At 40.9% G+C, this 17,603-nt stretch overlaps 1 protein-coding gene across 6 annotated transcripts in view; it reads right to left on the bottom strand.

The window, feature by feature from the left end:
• DDX19B (DEAD-box helicase 19B) overlaps positions 1-14,745 on the bottom strand; it is a 20,012-nt gene extending 5,267 nt beyond the window's left edge. The window contains exons 1-6 of one of the 6 annotated variants that reach the window (XM_007462947.1): positions 14,635-14,706; positions 5,305-5,353; positions 4,365-4,418; positions 3,160-3,295; positions 2,786-2,878; positions 560-662 (exon numbers count right to left, since the gene is read on the bottom strand). In XM_007462947.1, coding sequence (XP_007463009.1) covers positions 560-662; positions 2,786-2,878; positions 3,160-3,295; positions 4,365-4,418; positions 5,305-5,353; positions 14,635-14,706 — 507 coding nt within the window. Of the gene's footprint in view, positions 1-559; positions 663-2,785; positions 2,879-3,159; positions 3,296-4,364; positions 4,419-5,304; positions 5,354-12,106; positions 12,216-14,634 lie in introns of those variants that run through there. The other 5 variants (XM_007462948.1, XM_007462949.1, XM_007462950.1 and 2 more) reach the window with 5 other exon arrangements.
• Positions 14,746-17,603: the final 2,858 nt, after the last annotated feature.

Genomic DNA, 17,603 nt, shown 5'->3' with positions numbered 1-17,603 from the left:
GAAAGAATGCAGAGAGAGAATTCAAGACACTCACTATTATGCAACAGGGAATTACCATTAGAACTTAATGATTTCTCCAGCTGAGGCTGAAGCAAAGAATATATAAAGTGCACACCATTTGACTCTTTAAGCTGCAGAGTCATAAGCTATAATTCTCAGAGGTCAGAACTCTGGCTGGGGAAAGACACTTGAGAACAGCTATTGGCCACTGGAGTACCAAAAGCCCCATGTGAGTAGGGACCTGAAATTCCAATTGGAGATAAGCTTCCTTTTCTCTTACTCAGAAGGTTCTCAGAAGTTCCTAATGGATGATAGTTGTAGATTAAGGAGGTTTTTCTTGCAACTAAAGAAGCCAAGCCTATCAGCAGTATCCCAGGACTGGCAAATCATCGAAAGGGGAACAGGATTTTTGTTATTACTGGAAAATCAACCACGTTTGTGCTCAACTTACGGGGTTCTAGTTGACGTGAAAAGTAATACAAAGCTCAGCTTTTAATCCATCAAATGGCATTTCCCTTCCAGCTATGAGTTAGAAAACCAAAATTCACCAAGCCCTTACCTGGGGGTATCTGTTTGCAGGTTCTACTTGGCTGAGCATGGCCAACACAAAGGCAGCTGTTTTACCAGTACCAGACTGAGACTGGGCTATTAAGTTCTGTGGGCTGCACAAGAAAACAAACTGTTTAGGAGTATAAATCTCATGCATTCTTTCAGTGAATAAAAATGAAGCATGAAGCTTAATTAAAGAATGAATATTCCAACTTAATTTACAGAAGGAGGCCTTGGATTCTGTAGTAAAGTTACATACGCTAGCTTCACAAATAGAAGATTTTATGGTTTTGATTTGAAGTACTCCTTCCTTATCTTTTATCTATTCTTGACATAGCAGTGAGTGATTCTTTTAAAATGTGAGTCAGCTCATGTCACTTTTCTGCTCAAAAACCTTCCAATCACTCCAGATTTCATTCACAGCAAAAGTTAAAATTCTTCCAATGCCATACAAGGTCGCACCTGATGTGGCTCCCCACTAGCTCTCTGTTCTACCACCTCACCACTGCCCTCCCCCTTCCTCACTCCACTCCACCACAATGGCCCCGGGGCTGCTCTGGAAACATGCCAGCCATGCTCTTGTCTGAGGGCTTCTGCACCAGCTATACAGTGCCTGGTACCACTGTCCCCAGATGATAACATGCCAACTCTCTCCTCTCCTTCAAGTCTTTGCTCAGATATCACCTATTTAATGAGATTCTACCCTAACTGCTTGATTTAAAATTGCAACCTACTTTGAAAAGCCTTAAAAAAGATGTACTGGTAGATGGATACATGATAAAGCATAGTAAATAGTCACAGTAAAATGTCACTGAAAGAATCTTTTCCATAATAAAATGTTGAGAGTAAAACTGCAGTCAGGTCCTTGGTATTCCCAATCCCCCCATCATGCTCTATTTTTCTCCTTAGCACTTATCACCTTTTTAAAAAAGAACTTTATTGAGATATAATTCATATACCATACAATTCATCCATTTAAAGTATACAAGTCAATGCTTTTTGGTATATTACATTAATGATTTTTTAAAATTGTGGTAAAATAGATAATATAAAATTTGCCATTTTTAAGTGTACAATTCAGGGGCATTCATTATATTTACAATCTATCACCTTTAAACAGACTATATATTTGATTTATTTTTAATAAAAATATATCATCTATACTCCAAACTAGAATGTAAGCTCCTTGAGAGCAAGGATTTTGGTCTGCTTTGTTCACTAATGTATCCAAGTGCCTAGAATAGTATCTGTTACAAACCAAGCCCTCAATAAATATGTTAATGAAGAAAAAGTACTAGAAAATTCTCTCAGATCTCTTCTAACATTGACAGTCTAACACTGAGCATCTATGAAAGCATCAAGATCCATAAATACAAGTGGCAAATGTGAAACAATCTAATAAACATTCAATTTATTCATTTTTAAGTATGCTCAAAAGACATTATCCATCTTGAAAAATACATTATGACACAGAACAAAAAAAAACTTTGAGAAAATACAGACCTAAAGTATCTATTTTCAGACAAAGAGGGAAAGGGGGATTTAGGATTATATGCAGTACAAATTTAGATAATCGTATGTGATGTAGGGATCAGTTTTTATTAAAAGTTCCTCATGCTCTAGAACCTTGTTCCTCAAAATGTGGTCTGACACCAGCAGCACCAGCAACACCGGGAAGCTTATTAGAAATGGTGAACCTCAGTCCCCACCTCAGACTTACTGAAATCAGAATCTGCATTTTAATAAATTCCTATGAGATTCAAACACCTGTGAAAGAATAAGAAGCACTGCACCAGAAAATGACCTTAGCAATTGTACTATTCTGGTCTCCTAGAACCCTGTTTGGTTTTTGTCTTCTACATTTGACACATATATTTTACTTATCCATATAATGAAATCATGGTGTATATAAATGATATAAATGTATTTACCAACATAGAAATATTATTATGTAATTATCGTATCAAAAAAACATTTAAACATTTTATATGGTTCCTTTAAGAAAAAAGTATACATATGCAAGTTTACATAGAAAAACATCTAGAAGTCCCTACTCCAAATATTAATAGTGTAGGGGAGAGGGAGATTACAAATTATTTCTTTTTTCTTATTTTTCACTGTTTTCTAACTTTTCTAAAATGAGCATGTATTACTAGTATAGTTTTTTAAAATAATAAAAGTTAAAAAAAAAACATGGGAGGTTAAAAATGGGACAGAGTTGCATTAGGACACGTACGGCTCAGCAAGCATTAAAGGCAATGCGTTCTCCTGTATCTTCGATGGACGGTTGAAGCCCATAGCGTAGACTCCCTGGAGAAGCTGTGGTTTCCTAGAAAAACAGTTAAAGATGAAAGTCACAGTCTCCTTGGTTAAGGAAAGAAGCCAAATATCTAGCTAACAGTACTAGAATTGTGAACTGGACACAATGTAGGAGTGCAGCTAAAGCTTTTACAAATTACCTAGAAATTTTACTTACTAGCCCAAAGCAGCTAAATTCTTTTATGAAACTTGTGTTAACTAAAAATGTTCTGTAGTGATGAAAAAATACTTGTAACAGGCCTAGGATTTCTATCTAAACACAATGGGGAGAGACAGAAAGTAAATACTCACAGCCGAAGCTCCTCAAAGGACTTCACTGAGTAGAGCGGGGAGTTTGGATCCCGCTGCAGAACTTCCACTTGGTTGGTGTTATCAACAAGGTTGCTTCTGATCAGCTTGTTGAGTAAGGACTGGGCAGCTCTGTCCTCTGTCAGGAAAAAAAGAGTGTGAAGATTTTAAAAAGTCCATGAAATCCAGCGTGATGATCTCATCTGAATTCAGCTGCCATTGGTATTTTAAGCAATAACATGCATTTGTACTGGGGCTCCTAATTCAAGGTATAGCTTAGTTTTGATTTATAAATGCAATTAAAATAGTTTTATTAAAGGGAAAAATTATGATACTCATATCATCTGTTGCGGCCTCATATTCTTCTCCAGAACTCTATTCCTAACAACTATCCTTTCTTGAGGTTACTGATTTCTCCTATCCAAACCCAAACATTTACTCCCCAATTTACACTCAATATAAATTTAAAATTATGAGCTTAAGGGACTTCCCTGGTGGCGCAGTGGTTAAGAATCCGCCTGCCAATGCAGGGGACACAGGTTCGATCCCTGGTCAGGGAAGATCCCACATGCTGTGGAGCACCTAAGCCCGTGCACCACAACTACTGAGCCCACGTGCCACAACTACTGAAGCTTGTGTGCCTAGAGCCCATGCTGTGCGACAAGAGAAGCCACCACAATGAGGAGCCCGCGCACCACAGCGAAGAGTAGCCCCCACTCGCTGCAACTAGAGAAAAGCCCACGCGCAGCAACGAAGACCCGATGTAGCCAAAAATAAATAAATAAAATAATAAAATAAAATTATAAGCTTAAAAAACACATCACAACAATGGAAAAAAAACCAAATTAACAAAGTCTGTATCTTGATGTTGGATAAGCTGTTCATTAAATGTGTCAAAATACCAACAAATATATATGATTTTTTTAGGAAATGGTGACGCAAGTTAAAATTTCTTTTATAAAGACCAATACAAGATAATCATTCAGGGAATATTTCCTGCTGCTGCTGAAGTTTATCAGTTGTTCAAAGTAAAATTTCTCTAAAATGTAAAGAATTAGAATCCCTTTACCAATGACTATGTTGAACTTTTATTAGCACTGTGACTCCCATTAAAGTCCAGCCAAGTAAGGTGTAAAAATGAAACCTCATAACATTGCATTCTCTTAGACTGTAGAACTTCATGTGTATGTAACTCTAGGCTAGGTTACCTTTCTCTTCTTCATCTGCCTTCTCTGCATTAGCATTGGTCTTGACCACAGCACCTTTATCAGACACAAAGTGGCCGTCATTCAAAATCACATCCCATACCCAACAGCTGAGACAATTCAAATTCTATGAGACACTAGAAATGTAAAGGCCTGGGGAGCAAAAAAATAAATGAGGAAACCAAGCCACAGATAAAAACATTTTATTCTTCCTATATAAACAAAGTTATGAAAACTGTCGCTTATATTTCAGTTCTTTCCAAGTCCTCTCACTTTACCTCAAAAACTAATATTAATCCCTCACAGCATCAATATTTCTCTCATGTTACAGAAAGATGGTTACAGCAATGACCAAAACCACCTTGATGCTCAACAGAGGAATATCTGTATCTATGCAAACCATATTTCATCAATATACAAACACCATAGCGCCATTAAGACTCTTTGTATATAAACTGTTGATTAATAGAAACATATATTCAATGTTGTAGTTCTGTAAAAACATACAGAAAAATAATTCAGAGTGAGGTGTTACAATTTCTCCCCTATAATGTTAAATACATCAACAAAAATTCAATGGACATCTTAGGTTTTTGGTAGATACGATTTCAGAAAAATTACAATAGGTTAACCCTCAGGTTGTTCATACTTTGTCTATCTCATCTCAAATTGAGGAATATTTTAAAAAACAAATAATCATTGGCAGTATATTTTCATGGTTAGTAATACACTTTATAATTTATAAGCCAATTAGGCATCCTCATGCTTATATGAAGCAGAACACCAAACAATCCCGTTTGTTGATTCCCAAATCAAATGACTGCCAATATCTGCCAGCGCTCTGTCTGGTACACATATAATTTTTTTCCAGACAGTTGTTATGTTAAAACATTAATACTAAAGGAAATTATTTTTGTTTTCAAACTAGCATTTAGTTACTCACCATTGGCATCTGGTTTGATTTTCTCTTCCTTAAGATGCAAGTTGCTGAACTAAATGGAGAACATGGGGGGGAAAATGTCGGGAAAATCACTTAAAAGATTTTGCAACAATAGTGCCTCCCCCAGTGAAGCTGGGAAGAAATGAACCACTCTCATGACCTGTTCGTTAGGACATATTCATTAGGTTGTTCTGCTGGGCTCCTTTTGTTTACTAAATGTTAGAGTGAGAATAAACAAAATATCCCACAAAACCAGTTGAAAAAAACTGGTTACACAACAGCTCAAAATCCACACTTCCTAATTACAATCCTTAGAAAGAATTATAATAATTTGTGAGTTTGCTTAATGCCCGGATTACACAGATTCTCTCAGTCTCTCAACAGAATACCATTTAAGTTGTCACTCTCATTTTTCAAACAAGAGGAAATTTAGAGACATACTGGAAAATGCAGTCATTCTTCAGAGAACACTGAGGCGGGAAGACTGCAATGAAAAGCATCTGTGGGTGGGAGTCAGTCACGCTGCAGGCTATGTTGGAGCGACAGGGCCACAGCACGCCAGTATGCATCCTCACATTCGGGTTGCCTTGTGCTTGATGTCTGGTATTTTAAATTGGGAACAGCCTAGAGCATCATGGCACACTATGTAATCAAAATACCCAGCAGGATGAAGTGGGAATAGAAAGGAAGGGATAAAGGAAAGACATTTCAAGGAAAGATTTATTAGGACTTTGATCAAACACTGTAAGTTAGGGATATCCTGGAAGGACTTATCTCCCCTATTAGTATGAAAATTTGTCAATTATACCTCAATAAAGCCAAAAAAAAAGAAAGAAAGAAAAGAACAGAACTTAAAGATGGGATATTTTTATTTTTAGTTGACCTTTGGATCTAGCCAAAGCAGGTGCTCTAATCATAAAATATTAAGTGGGGCTTAAGACATCATGTAGAGAAGGGAAAAAGAATGAAAATCACCACCACAATCAAATGGCTATTGCTTAAAGCACCACTTGCACAGGTTTTCTATGTCTTGAGGTTCATTTCTGCTTTTCCTCTAAGTCCAAGAAGGGGGAAAGTGGAGGGAGGAATGAAAAAACTGTTTTAATGGGTAGTTAGCTGGGAATGGAGGAACCTCACTTCTATTGATGGAAACTGAAAAGGGAGTCTGGTGTCTGTCTACTTCGCTGTTGGGGTGGATGGAGGAGGAAGCAGGGAGTGGGGGAACACACTGGAGAGACTGGAAAGACAGGGAATTGGCAAAAAAAAAAAAAAAGGAAATCACTATGAAGCAATAAAAATCCTTCATTAATTCTGAAGGACAGAGAGCACACTAACAGTTAATGAATGAGGCAACCTGCACCATGTTATGATATATAGTAGGCGTTCAATATATTCTAGTCTTCACTAAAGCTCTCCTCTTCCACATCCTGCCAATGAACATGGTTTAAGCCTAATATTCAAGGCTGTTAAAAACAGAGAGACAGACTGACTTACTGGCAATATTTACAAGAGCAGGGTTAATAGTACTCACTCCTAGGGTGATAACTGCTACCTAAAATAAATGATAGGGTTGAGGTATAAGTGAGTTAGAAATATCCTTTACTGTAATAATCAGTGATAAAAGGACAACCTATTCTTTTGTTGGTATATTGTTAAAATTGAAGCTAACAGAGTAATAAACAGTTAAAATAAATAAAATGCAATGTACAGAAAAAGTTGATAGCAACAATGTAAATGAAACCAAGATATGTTGTTTTGATTACAATGTATCAGAATTCTAGAGAGGTTCCAGCAGATTCTGAAAACATACTCAGCCCTCACTTTGCTGTAAGGATCTCAGAGCCTAAACAGCAGAAGCACCAGGACAGTGAAGTTCACATCACCTACTGCAATGTCAGTGAACTGAACGCTGAAACATACATTGAAAGTCCAGTTAGTTCCGATTCCTTCCTTTGCTCCATTTACTTGGACCAAAAAGGAGAAACCAATTTCTCTTGCAACTTCATTCAAAACTATTTTGCAATCCAAAAAATTAACCAAAAGGCAAAAAAGCCAAAACATCCACCTTATAATATCTACATTTTTTCAATGCCTTTAGTTAATATTTTAGCTTTTAAGATGTGTTAAAATAATTGGAATCTATACAGTTACACACTGCATTTTATTCAAAAGCTACTTGAGAAAGGATTCTTGAGACAGAAGAAGGAAGATTAAATGGTTATTCAGTTATATTGAATAAGGAATGCCTTAGGCACAATGGTGAAGTAGGAGGCTTAAGAGTCTTACTCATTAGAGTTTCCTACTCCCTTTGCCCGTCTCTAAATTGAATTTCCTAAGGAACAAGGGGAACAAAGAGGAACCACAGGGGAATGAGGAAATATAAATAGGATTTAATATTTTCTTTTCTAAAATGAATAAGAAATGGAGCATGATGAATATTTAAAACACAGTAACCTTGCACCGCACATGTCAGAGTCACCTACATCACACAATTCCTGTGGAGATCCTCAGTGGGAGTTCCACAAGGCAGAAGGAAAGAGCTGTCTTTACTCATTTGTTCAGTTTTAGAATATTGGGATCTATTATAATTTACCTGTGCATGATTAAGTAAATTCACAAAACTTATCCAGGTTCAACTAATCTGTACAATATGGATAAGTAATTCAAGATTCCTGCAAAGAAAATGAATTATAGATAACAATAACTATAATAATAACAATCACTTATATAGCACTTATTTCAGGCATGTCCATAAATCAGTGAGGTAGGTACTATGATTATCCCCATTTAATAGATGTGGAAATCGAGGAACAGAGAAGTTAAGCAATTTGCCCAAGGTTGTAAGTGTTGGGCCCAGAATCCAAGTCTGTCTGGCTACAAAGTCTTAGGTCTTAACTTCTACACAATAGTGCCTCTCATAGATGATACTAATCTCAAAAAAATAATAAACTTAAAGATGATACAATGATGCAGTCACTTTGGAAAACAGTATGGCAGTTCCTCAAAAGTTAAACACAGAGTTACTATATAATCCAGTGATACCACTTTTAGATAGATACCCAAGAGAACTGAAAATGTCCACACAAAAACTTGTACATGATCAAGTACATATGAATGATCATAGCAACATTATTCATAATAGTCAAAAAGTAGAAACAATTCAAATGCCCATCAATAGACATCAATGAATAGATAAATAAAATGTGGTATCTATACAATGGAATATCATTTGGCAATAAAAGTGAATGAAATACTGATACGTGTCACCACATGGATGAACCATGAAAACATGCTAAGTGAAAGAAGCCAGCCACCAAAAAGCACATATTATATGATTCCATTTATAGGGAATGTCCTGAATAGGCATATCTAAGGGGACAGAAAACAGATTAGTGGTTACAAGGGGCTGGGCTGGGAGGTTGAGGAGAAATATGGGCGATTGCTGACAGGTACAGGTTTCTCTCTGAGGTGATGAAAATGTTTTAAAATTGACTGTGGTAATGTTGATCTAATCTTCCTTTTACATAAAAAAATTAACTCAAAATGGATCACAGACATAAATGTGACATTTAAAGCCATAAATCTTCTAGATGAAAATACAGGTGAAAAGCTTTGAGGCCTTGGGTAAGGTATATTTCTTAGAGAGAACACAAAAAGAACTAATCATGAAAAAATTGACAAATTAGAATTAGCCAAAATTGAAAATGTCTCCTCTTCAAAAAAGTACTGTTAAGAAAATTAAAGGGCAAACTCCGGTCAGGGAGAATATTTATGCGAGTGACATATTTGATAAAGGACTTGTATCCAGAATACATAAAGAATTCTCCCAACTCAATAATAAGAAAACAATCAAAATTTTTAAATGGGCAAAAGATTTGAAAAGCCACTTCAAATAAGTTATACAGGTGGCAGATAAGCACATGAAAAGACTCTCAACATCATTAGTCATTAGGGAAATGTAAATTAAAACCTCAGTGACGGGCTTCCCTGGTGGCGCAGTGGTTGAGAGTCCGCCTGCCGATGCAGGGGACACGGGCTCGTGCCCCGGTCCGGGAAGATCCCACATGCCGCGGAGGGGCTGGGCCCGTGAGCCATGGCCGCTGGGCCTGTGCGTCCAGAGCCTGTGCTCCGCAACGGGAGAGGCCACAACAGTGAGAGGCCCGCGTACCACAAACCCCCCACCCCCCCAAAAAAAAAAACCTCAGTGACATACTATACACCTATTAGAATGGAGGGAAAAAACTGGCCATGCTGTGCTGGTGAGGATGTGGAGCAACTAGAGCTCTTAGCCATTGCTGGTGGTATTACAAAACGGTACAGCCACTTTGGAAAACAGTTTGGTTTGTAACTTATAAAGTTAAACATACACTTAACATATAACCCAGCAAATCTCACTATTAGGTATTTACCCAAGAAAAATGCAAACATAAGTCCATACAAAAATCTGTATCCTAATGTATATAATAGCTTTATTCATTAATGTCAAAAACTAGAAAATACACAAATGTTCATCAACAGAAGACTAAGCAAGCTGTGGTACACCCATGCATGGAATACTACCTAGCAATAAAAAAGAACAAACTACCGATCCATGCAACAACATGGTTGAATCCCAAACCCATTATGTTAAGTGAAAGCCAGATTTTTCAAAAGTACATATTGTATACTTCCATTTATACCACATTTTGGAAAAGGTGGAACTAAAATGACACAAAACAAATCAGCAGCTGCCAGAGATGGGTGGGGAGAAGGAAGTGAATGCAAAAAGTTTGAGGGAACTTTTTGGAGTTGTAGAAACGTTCTATATATCGATTGTGATGATAGCTACACAACTGTATGTCTCTGTCAAAATTCACAGAACTGTAGCACTAACAAGGGTGAATTTTACTTTATATAAACTATATCACAATAAACTTGACTTAAAAAAATTAAAAGGCAGTCCAAGAGATCCAACATTCAACTGATAAGAGTCTGGAAAGAGGAAATGAAGAAAAACCAAGGGGAAGAAATCAACAATGAAATTTTTCAAGAAAATTTCCCATAACACAAGGACAAGAGTTTTCCAGATTGAAGTTCCCACCCAGTGCCTAGTAAAATGAATGAAAATAGACCCATATCAAGACACATCATCATGAATTTTCTGAATACTGGAGACAAATAGAAGATTCTTCAAGCTTAGAAAGGGAAAAAGAGGTCACATCGGGAATCAGAATGGTCTCAGACATCTCAACAACAAATACAGAAATCTAGAAGGCAATACAACAATGTCTTTAAAATTTGGCAGGAAAATAATTTCCAACTAACAATTCTACACCCAGCAATACTATTGTTCAAATGATAGGGCAAAATAAGCTAATTTCGGAAAGGCAGTATCTTAAAAAATTTACTTCCCATACACCTTCAGAAAGCTGATAAATGGCTCCACCAAATCGTGCAAGATGAAGAGAGGGGATACAGAAAGGAAGGGATCCAATACAAGAGAACAGGAGGAAGTCCCCAGATTGAGGGCAAAGGGTTCCCCTCCAGCCCCCCAAATGAACTGGGGCAACTAGTACAGTTATTTTGTTTGTTTGTTTTTTGCGGTACGCGGGCCTCTCACTGTTGTGACCTCTCCCGTTGCGGAGCACAGGCTCCGGACGCGCAGGCTTAGCGGCCATGGCTCACGGGCCCAGCCGCTCCGCGGCATGTGGGATCTTCCCGGACCGGGGCACGAACCCATGTCCCCTATATCCGCAGGGGGACTCAGAAATGGAATTGACAGATCACTTGATGTGTGGGAACATCCTGAGATAAACTTAGACAATTAGCAAAGAGGCTGGGGTTGAATTGGTGATAAACACAAAGAAAAAAACGGCAGTTACAAATTCCAAGGGAAAAGTTGTATAGGAAATAAAGGTATTCCTGAGTTACTAATAATGTAAGCACAGAATACTGATCTAACTAAAATCACAATATAATGGAAAGATGGGGAATGGGAAGGTGTGCTTTTGTGGTGGGGAAAGGAGGATGGAGTAAAGTGTCAAAATCAATAAACACCTAAACCGGAAAATTCAACAAGTAGCAAAGCAAGCATGTTATTCAGGGAACAAGGAGGTCAGTATCGTAAATCAATGTCAAGAGAAATAACAGTTTTCTTTGGGGAGGAAGAAACTGGCGGGAACCACTTTCTAAAACTATTTGACTCTTTATCTATGTGCATATGAAACATTTTTATCAGTTATAAAAAATAAGACTAAGTCCTTGTTCTCGAGAAATTAACAGAAATAAGTACCAACAAAGCGGGTTCAAAGCACTATGAGAACTCGAGTGTTTAGGCGGGAAAAATGAATTCTACATAGTAACGTTTAACCCGTATCTTGCTTACTGTGTGTCAGGCCCAGAACAAAGTTAAGCGGATCAGGAGAGGATTTACTGACTGCCAAGCCTACAGAGTCGATCATTCATCATCACTGAGCAAGCTGAGGAAGCACACAAATATGAATGAATAAGCCATGGTTCCTGAGCCCAAGCAGCTCAGAATCGGAAGGTGGAAAATGACACCTACATAGGTGATTATTACAATTCAGGGTTCTGACTCCAGGAAGACAGGCGGGCGCCTGGGCTCTTTAGCTATGGGAGCGCTCACCTGCGCTTACGTAACCTGTCGGGGGCTGGCGGGTGGGTAAACAAAGCCAGCTCAGGGTCCAGGCTCCATCCCTACGCGTACCCCGTCCCGGCCCAGACCAACCTAGGGAGTGTCTTTTCCCAGGCATCTGATCCCGGCCAAATCAGCCCCCTGACCCTTTTACGGCTGAAGCCAACTCACCGACTCGGCTGCCGCTTCCTGCTGGTCCACCGCCAGGGCCCACGAGTCGGTGGCCATGGTCGCGGGCACGGCTGGGACGCAGATGCCGGCAAACTAGCCGGCTGGCGCGGCGCGATCCGCGATCTGGATAGACTCCCGCCCCAACGAGGGGGGAATTCTTTCGCTCAGGCGCTGGGCATCGGAAGCGGCGCGCCGCAGTGACGTCAGAATCCGCGCCGGACCGGCCGCCTCTCACCTGCTTTGGACTGGCGCTTTTGTCGCCTTCAGGCCCCCACCCCTTCATTGCTCTTGGTTTCTTATCGAACGTCCAGAACCGTAGACTAAGGTAGTATCTTAAAGTGCCTAAGCTCCTGTCAACCGGCTGTCCAACCAAAGAGCAAAACCACGTTTTGCTCTCTATTGCCACCGTGCTGGGAGAGATGCCACATTCTCAGCACGGTGGCATAGAAGATGCTCATATAGATTGAATATAACAATACACAAAACCGTTACGGATAGTGAGCAAGATGAATTTAAAAGAGATTTTTAACTTCGCTTTTCAGGTTGGTAATTTTAAATGTCCAGGTGTTGGACAGGGTGTGGGGAATCAGCCCTCTCAAACACCGTTTGGTTAAAAATTTGTCCCACAGACTATGTGCCAACATCACTTACAGGAATTTGACCTTGAAAAATACTCAGAGTGGGTGCTAGGGAAATGTGTTCCAGGTAGAAAATCAGAGACAAAAAGCAAGCAGGTTTGTGGAACCAAACACAGTTTCTGGAATGATGACAAGAACCAGGGATGAAGTTGATAGGAGGTTCATGATAAGGGCCGTGCAGAGCAGCTTATAAGCAAATGAGTTCACTCGAGGGATCGCCCCACTCTGGTGTAACATTTAGAGTTAGCCTTGCCTGGCTAGAATCCCAGCTCTCTTATGTAAGGGTTCTGTGACTGGGAGAATTAAAAATATGCGTGTGTGTATACATGGTTTTAGAAGAGGTAAAATAAGGATTAAGTGTGACACTTTCCCTTAACTGGGGTCAAACAAGCTTCTCTCTCCTTGCTACTTCACTAGAAAGAAGCTGGGCACTTCCCTGCAACCTGAGTGAGAAATGAATCCCCACTTCTTTCACTTTGCCAGTAATCCACTACAACAAATTAATTTCAAGTAACAGTGGGGTCTATGGGGAATTTTACTTGTAGACTATAAGTAAAAATGTTTAGGAAAGGGTAAAGCAGTTCCCGCAATCCTCTTCTTGCCATGATTCTTTTTCTCCCACACTCTTTACAGGGTTAATTTGGGGGAGATTTTTTGGGACCCTACAGGTGAGGATGTGCAAGAAGAAAAACGTACATATGCATTATGGCAGGCCATGACCTACATCTCCTCATGTGAGAAGCAACCCTGGGAATGTCTTGCCAAATTATATTGATCACAGGGCTAAAAGAGGTTAAGAAACTTTTATGTTTAATGAGGTTAAAAATAAGCCATTGGGCTTCCCTGGTGGCGCAGTGGTTAAGAGTCCGCCTGCCAATGCAGGGGATACGGGTTCGTGCCCCGGTCCGGGAAGATCCCACATGCCGCGGAGCGGCTGGGCCCGTGAGCCATGGCCGCTGAGCCTGCGCGTCCGGAGCCTGTGCTCTGCAACGGGAGAGGCCACAACAGTGAGAGGCCCGCGTACAGCAAAAAAAAAAAAAAAAAAAAGCCATTAAAGGTGCAGAACTGTATACAATAGGATCCACTTGTGCAAACAAAACAAACTCACATATATGCTTGTACATACTACAGAAAATGTATAAGATACACACAAAACTGGTATCAGTGGCTGCTTCTAGTGAGGGGCTCTAGAAGTCTGGGGTGGGAGGAGACTTCCTTTTCATTGTGTACAGCTAATCCTTTGAAAATTTTTCCATGGGCGTGTTTTCCTTTTAAAATTGTATTTCAGACAAACGGGAAAGGGAATACTATGACACCTAGATTCCCACCTCACGGCTTAAGACATAAAACAATTAAGATTCAAATGAAGCCCCTGCATTGCCATCCCAAGAGACAGAAGCTCTCCTGAATTTCAGTGCTTATCTTTCCCATAAATGCTTTTAGTATGTATAGCTTTTCCTATTTAAAAAGAAAAAAACTTAAAAATAAGCCCCCGTATTCTAGACTTTTCTATGTCCACCCCCAACACCTGCACAATGTGACACTCCTGGTAAAAAGGAAACTGGTTCCCAAAGTGGGGCGTGGAGACAGGAATCAAGGGAATAAGAGCACCTGGATTTGAATTCAGCCTCCTGCATTTACTCCCACGTGACCTTAGGTAGCCAGTCTCCTCTGAAATCCTGGTAAGCACTCATCTCACGGTTCGAGGATTCAACGACATCACAAGGTTAAGGGCCATCGGCCCAGTGCCTGGCCTTGGCGAAGGCTTGATTAAATATACGCTGTTATTATTATTCCTGTCCCCCCCTCCCGTCCCAGCCCGGGGTGGGGGCGGGGAAGAACCCTGAACGTGGAGAAAAAGGTCTTGTTTCTACCCTCAGAGATACTCACGTCGCCCACAGGCAGGGCGAGCGGAAAGCGCCCTGCGGCGCGACCTCGGAACGGGCTAGCAGCCCCAGCCATCGCCCCTCAGCATTGCGGTTACCACCGCCAACGGCCGCTCACAGCCCGAGCCTCATTGGCTGAGGCCTAGAAGCCAGTCCCGCCAGCCAATCAGAGAAGGGGAACGGCAAGCCTGGCGCATGCGCACCAAAGTACCTAGGTGCAAAAGGTTAGGTCTACGTTTCAACAGGGGTAGCCTTTGGGTATTGAGCTTTTTTTTTGCCCCCCTACCCCCGCCTTGAGTTTTTTAAACGGAGTTGTTTTTTGCTGAATGTCAGGCTCCCGCCTTAGGTTGGAAACTCCATAAGGACAGGGCAGTGCTCTCCTTAATCTTGATCTCTAGGGTCTAGCGCATAATAGACACTCACTTGGTGAATAAATAGATGAGGAAGGCACATCCCCCCTCCCTGACCCCCAGATCAAACATTTTTATTTTTAATTTATTTTTAATGAATATTTTATTTTATTTATTTAATTTTATTTTTTGGCTGCACTGTACTGCAAGTGGGATCCCAGTTCGACCAGGGATCGACCCCTGCCCCCCTGCATTGGAAGCGCGGAGTCTTAACCATTGGATCACCAGGCAAGTTCCTATTTTAAATTTATTTTTAATCTTTTTTTTTTTTTTTTTTGTCCAGGCTCTGCAACATATGGGATCTTAGTTCCCTGAACCCTTTCTCCCTGCAGTGGAAGTGGAGTAGAGGAAAACATAGGCAGAACACTCTTTGACATAAATCACAGCAACATCTTTTTTTTTTTTTTCCTGCGGTACACAGGCCTCTCACTGTTGTGGCCTCTCCCGTTGCGGAGCGCAGGCTCTGGGCGCGCAGGCTCAGCGGCCATGGCTCACAGGCCCAGCCGCTCCGCAGCATGTGGGATCTTTCTGGACCGGGGGCCCAGCCTCTCCGCGGCATGTGGGATCTTCCCGGACCGGGGCACGAACCCGTGTCCCCTGCATCGGCAGGCGGACTCTCAACCACTGCGCCACCAGGGAAGCCCAGATCAAACTTTTAAATCTTTGCCTCTGAACAAATAGGTGAAGAAGCTCATTCTCTAGTTTAGTCCCTGCTACTCCAAGTGTGATCCCCCAGTAATAGCACAGACAACACGTGGGAGCTTATTAGAAATTCAGAATCTCAGGCTTCGCTCCAGACCTACTAAATTGGGATCTGCATTTTAAGATCCTAGTGAGGCAGGAGATAGATGGGCCCCAGGTTAGACATTTACAACTGGTCTCCCGTTTACATTTCATGAGACAGAAAAAAGTGGGTCAGACTGGATACTTACAACTAGCCTCCTGTTTGCATGTCCTGAGACAGGAGATAGGTGGGCTGCAGGTTAGGCATTTACAGTCAGTCTCCTGCTTGCTCTGAAATAGAAGCAATGACAGGGACAGGGTAAATAGCCAAGCTTTGTCTCTTGTGGATGCCTTAAGATAACAGTCATGGCAAGAGCAAAGAGGGGCAAAACCTTGTTTGAGTAAAGGACCAAGGGATCTCCGCTTCCCCTCACCTTGGGGCAAGGGAGACACTACACATGGGCAGAAAGGCTCCTTGGGGGTCAAAAGTCAGGGGACAACTCCAGGCCATGGTGACTCTTGCTTCTCCCAGACAGCTTCACGTCGGGATCCATCTTGACTGAGAGGTGCTTCCGCACCTAAGGGGAGGGTCCTGAAACAAATTAGCCAGGGGAGAACAAAACAAGATGATTGGCCAGAAGGAAGACAAAGACCCGGAAAACTGCCCCTTTATAAAGAATTTAACAATTTCCCAAAGGCGTGACTCTTTCTCCGAGTTCGCCCATGTGTCTTTCTGCATGTACTTTGCTTTTCCAATAAACTTTTTCCTTTTCTCTTTACCTTCTGCCTCCTCGCCTGAATTCATTCTTGACAAGGCAGACAAGAACTAGGGACCCAAGCCCTAGCCGCTGGCCCCTGTGGTCTAGTGGTTAGGACTCCCGGTCTGGGAACTAAGATCTTGCTTCCAGCTACCACTCGCTGTTAATTGCTGCAAGCTACTGCTTACTGCTGCATGCATCTGAAATCACTAGGTGACTCCTATAGTGCTTCATGGTCTGAAAACTCTTCAGTCACCCCCATTTGACCTAATAGCAAATAAATGAACATTCAAAGTTCATTTTATAGATGATAAAAGTAGCTTGGGTGCCATGGAAGAATTAGACTACATCCTTCCAAAACTAAGCATTTTAGCTGTACTATCTTGAGCCCCTGCTATCTTCCTCATGCCCCCAGGTAAGGTTCAACAGGTATTCTACTGCAGAGCAAACCATGTGTATAGCACTCACTGTTACCTACAGTCCTAAGCAATTAGCCCAGAATAAGTTAGTAGTTTCCTAAAATAGACAATTTGCATGTGGCATTAAGATAGTTTTCCTTCTATTATATAGTTGACACTATCTGCCAGGGAAAAATATTGTAACAGGGAAGAGCCAAATCTGACTACATGTTGGATCTGTTTCTTTTACTTTAACCTTTGCTTTCCGCTGCTTTGTTCACTAAAAGGATACCGTCTATAAATAGTGGCCTGCCTCAGGGAACACTGCCCCTGAATGTTAAACCAAAGGCCTTTGTTCAGGGAAATATCCCGACCCTGTCCACCTGTGGATGGCTGCAAGAAATAAGAAATTAACACATTCCCTCCCTGAGGCTGGCCATTACAGGGGATATTTGCAAAATTTACGGTCTTTTTACTTTACTTCCTCATCTCTTCCCCCTCTCTACTATAAAAGAAACTGGCATCCACACCCCAATAAGTGGTTATTTTGAGACTTTAGTCTGCCATCTTCTGGGTCTTCTGGCTTCCTGGATAAACTTGTATTCCTTGCCTCAACACCTTGTTTCTGATTTACTGGCTTGTTGTGTGGCAAACAGAGCGAGCATGGACTCGGTAACAGTATCA

This window comes from Lipotes vexillifer, unplaced genomic scaffold, assembly GCF_000442215.2.
Source record: "Lipotes vexillifer unplaced genomic scaffold, Lipotes_vexillifer_v1.1 scaffold70, whole genome shotgun sequence".
Lineage (NCBI taxonomy): Eukaryota > Metazoa > Chordata > Mammalia > Artiodactyla > Lipotidae > Lipotes > Lipotes vexillifer.
Note: the sequence above shows the minus strand (reverse complement) of the source record. Positions and strands in the feature narration are given on the sequence as shown.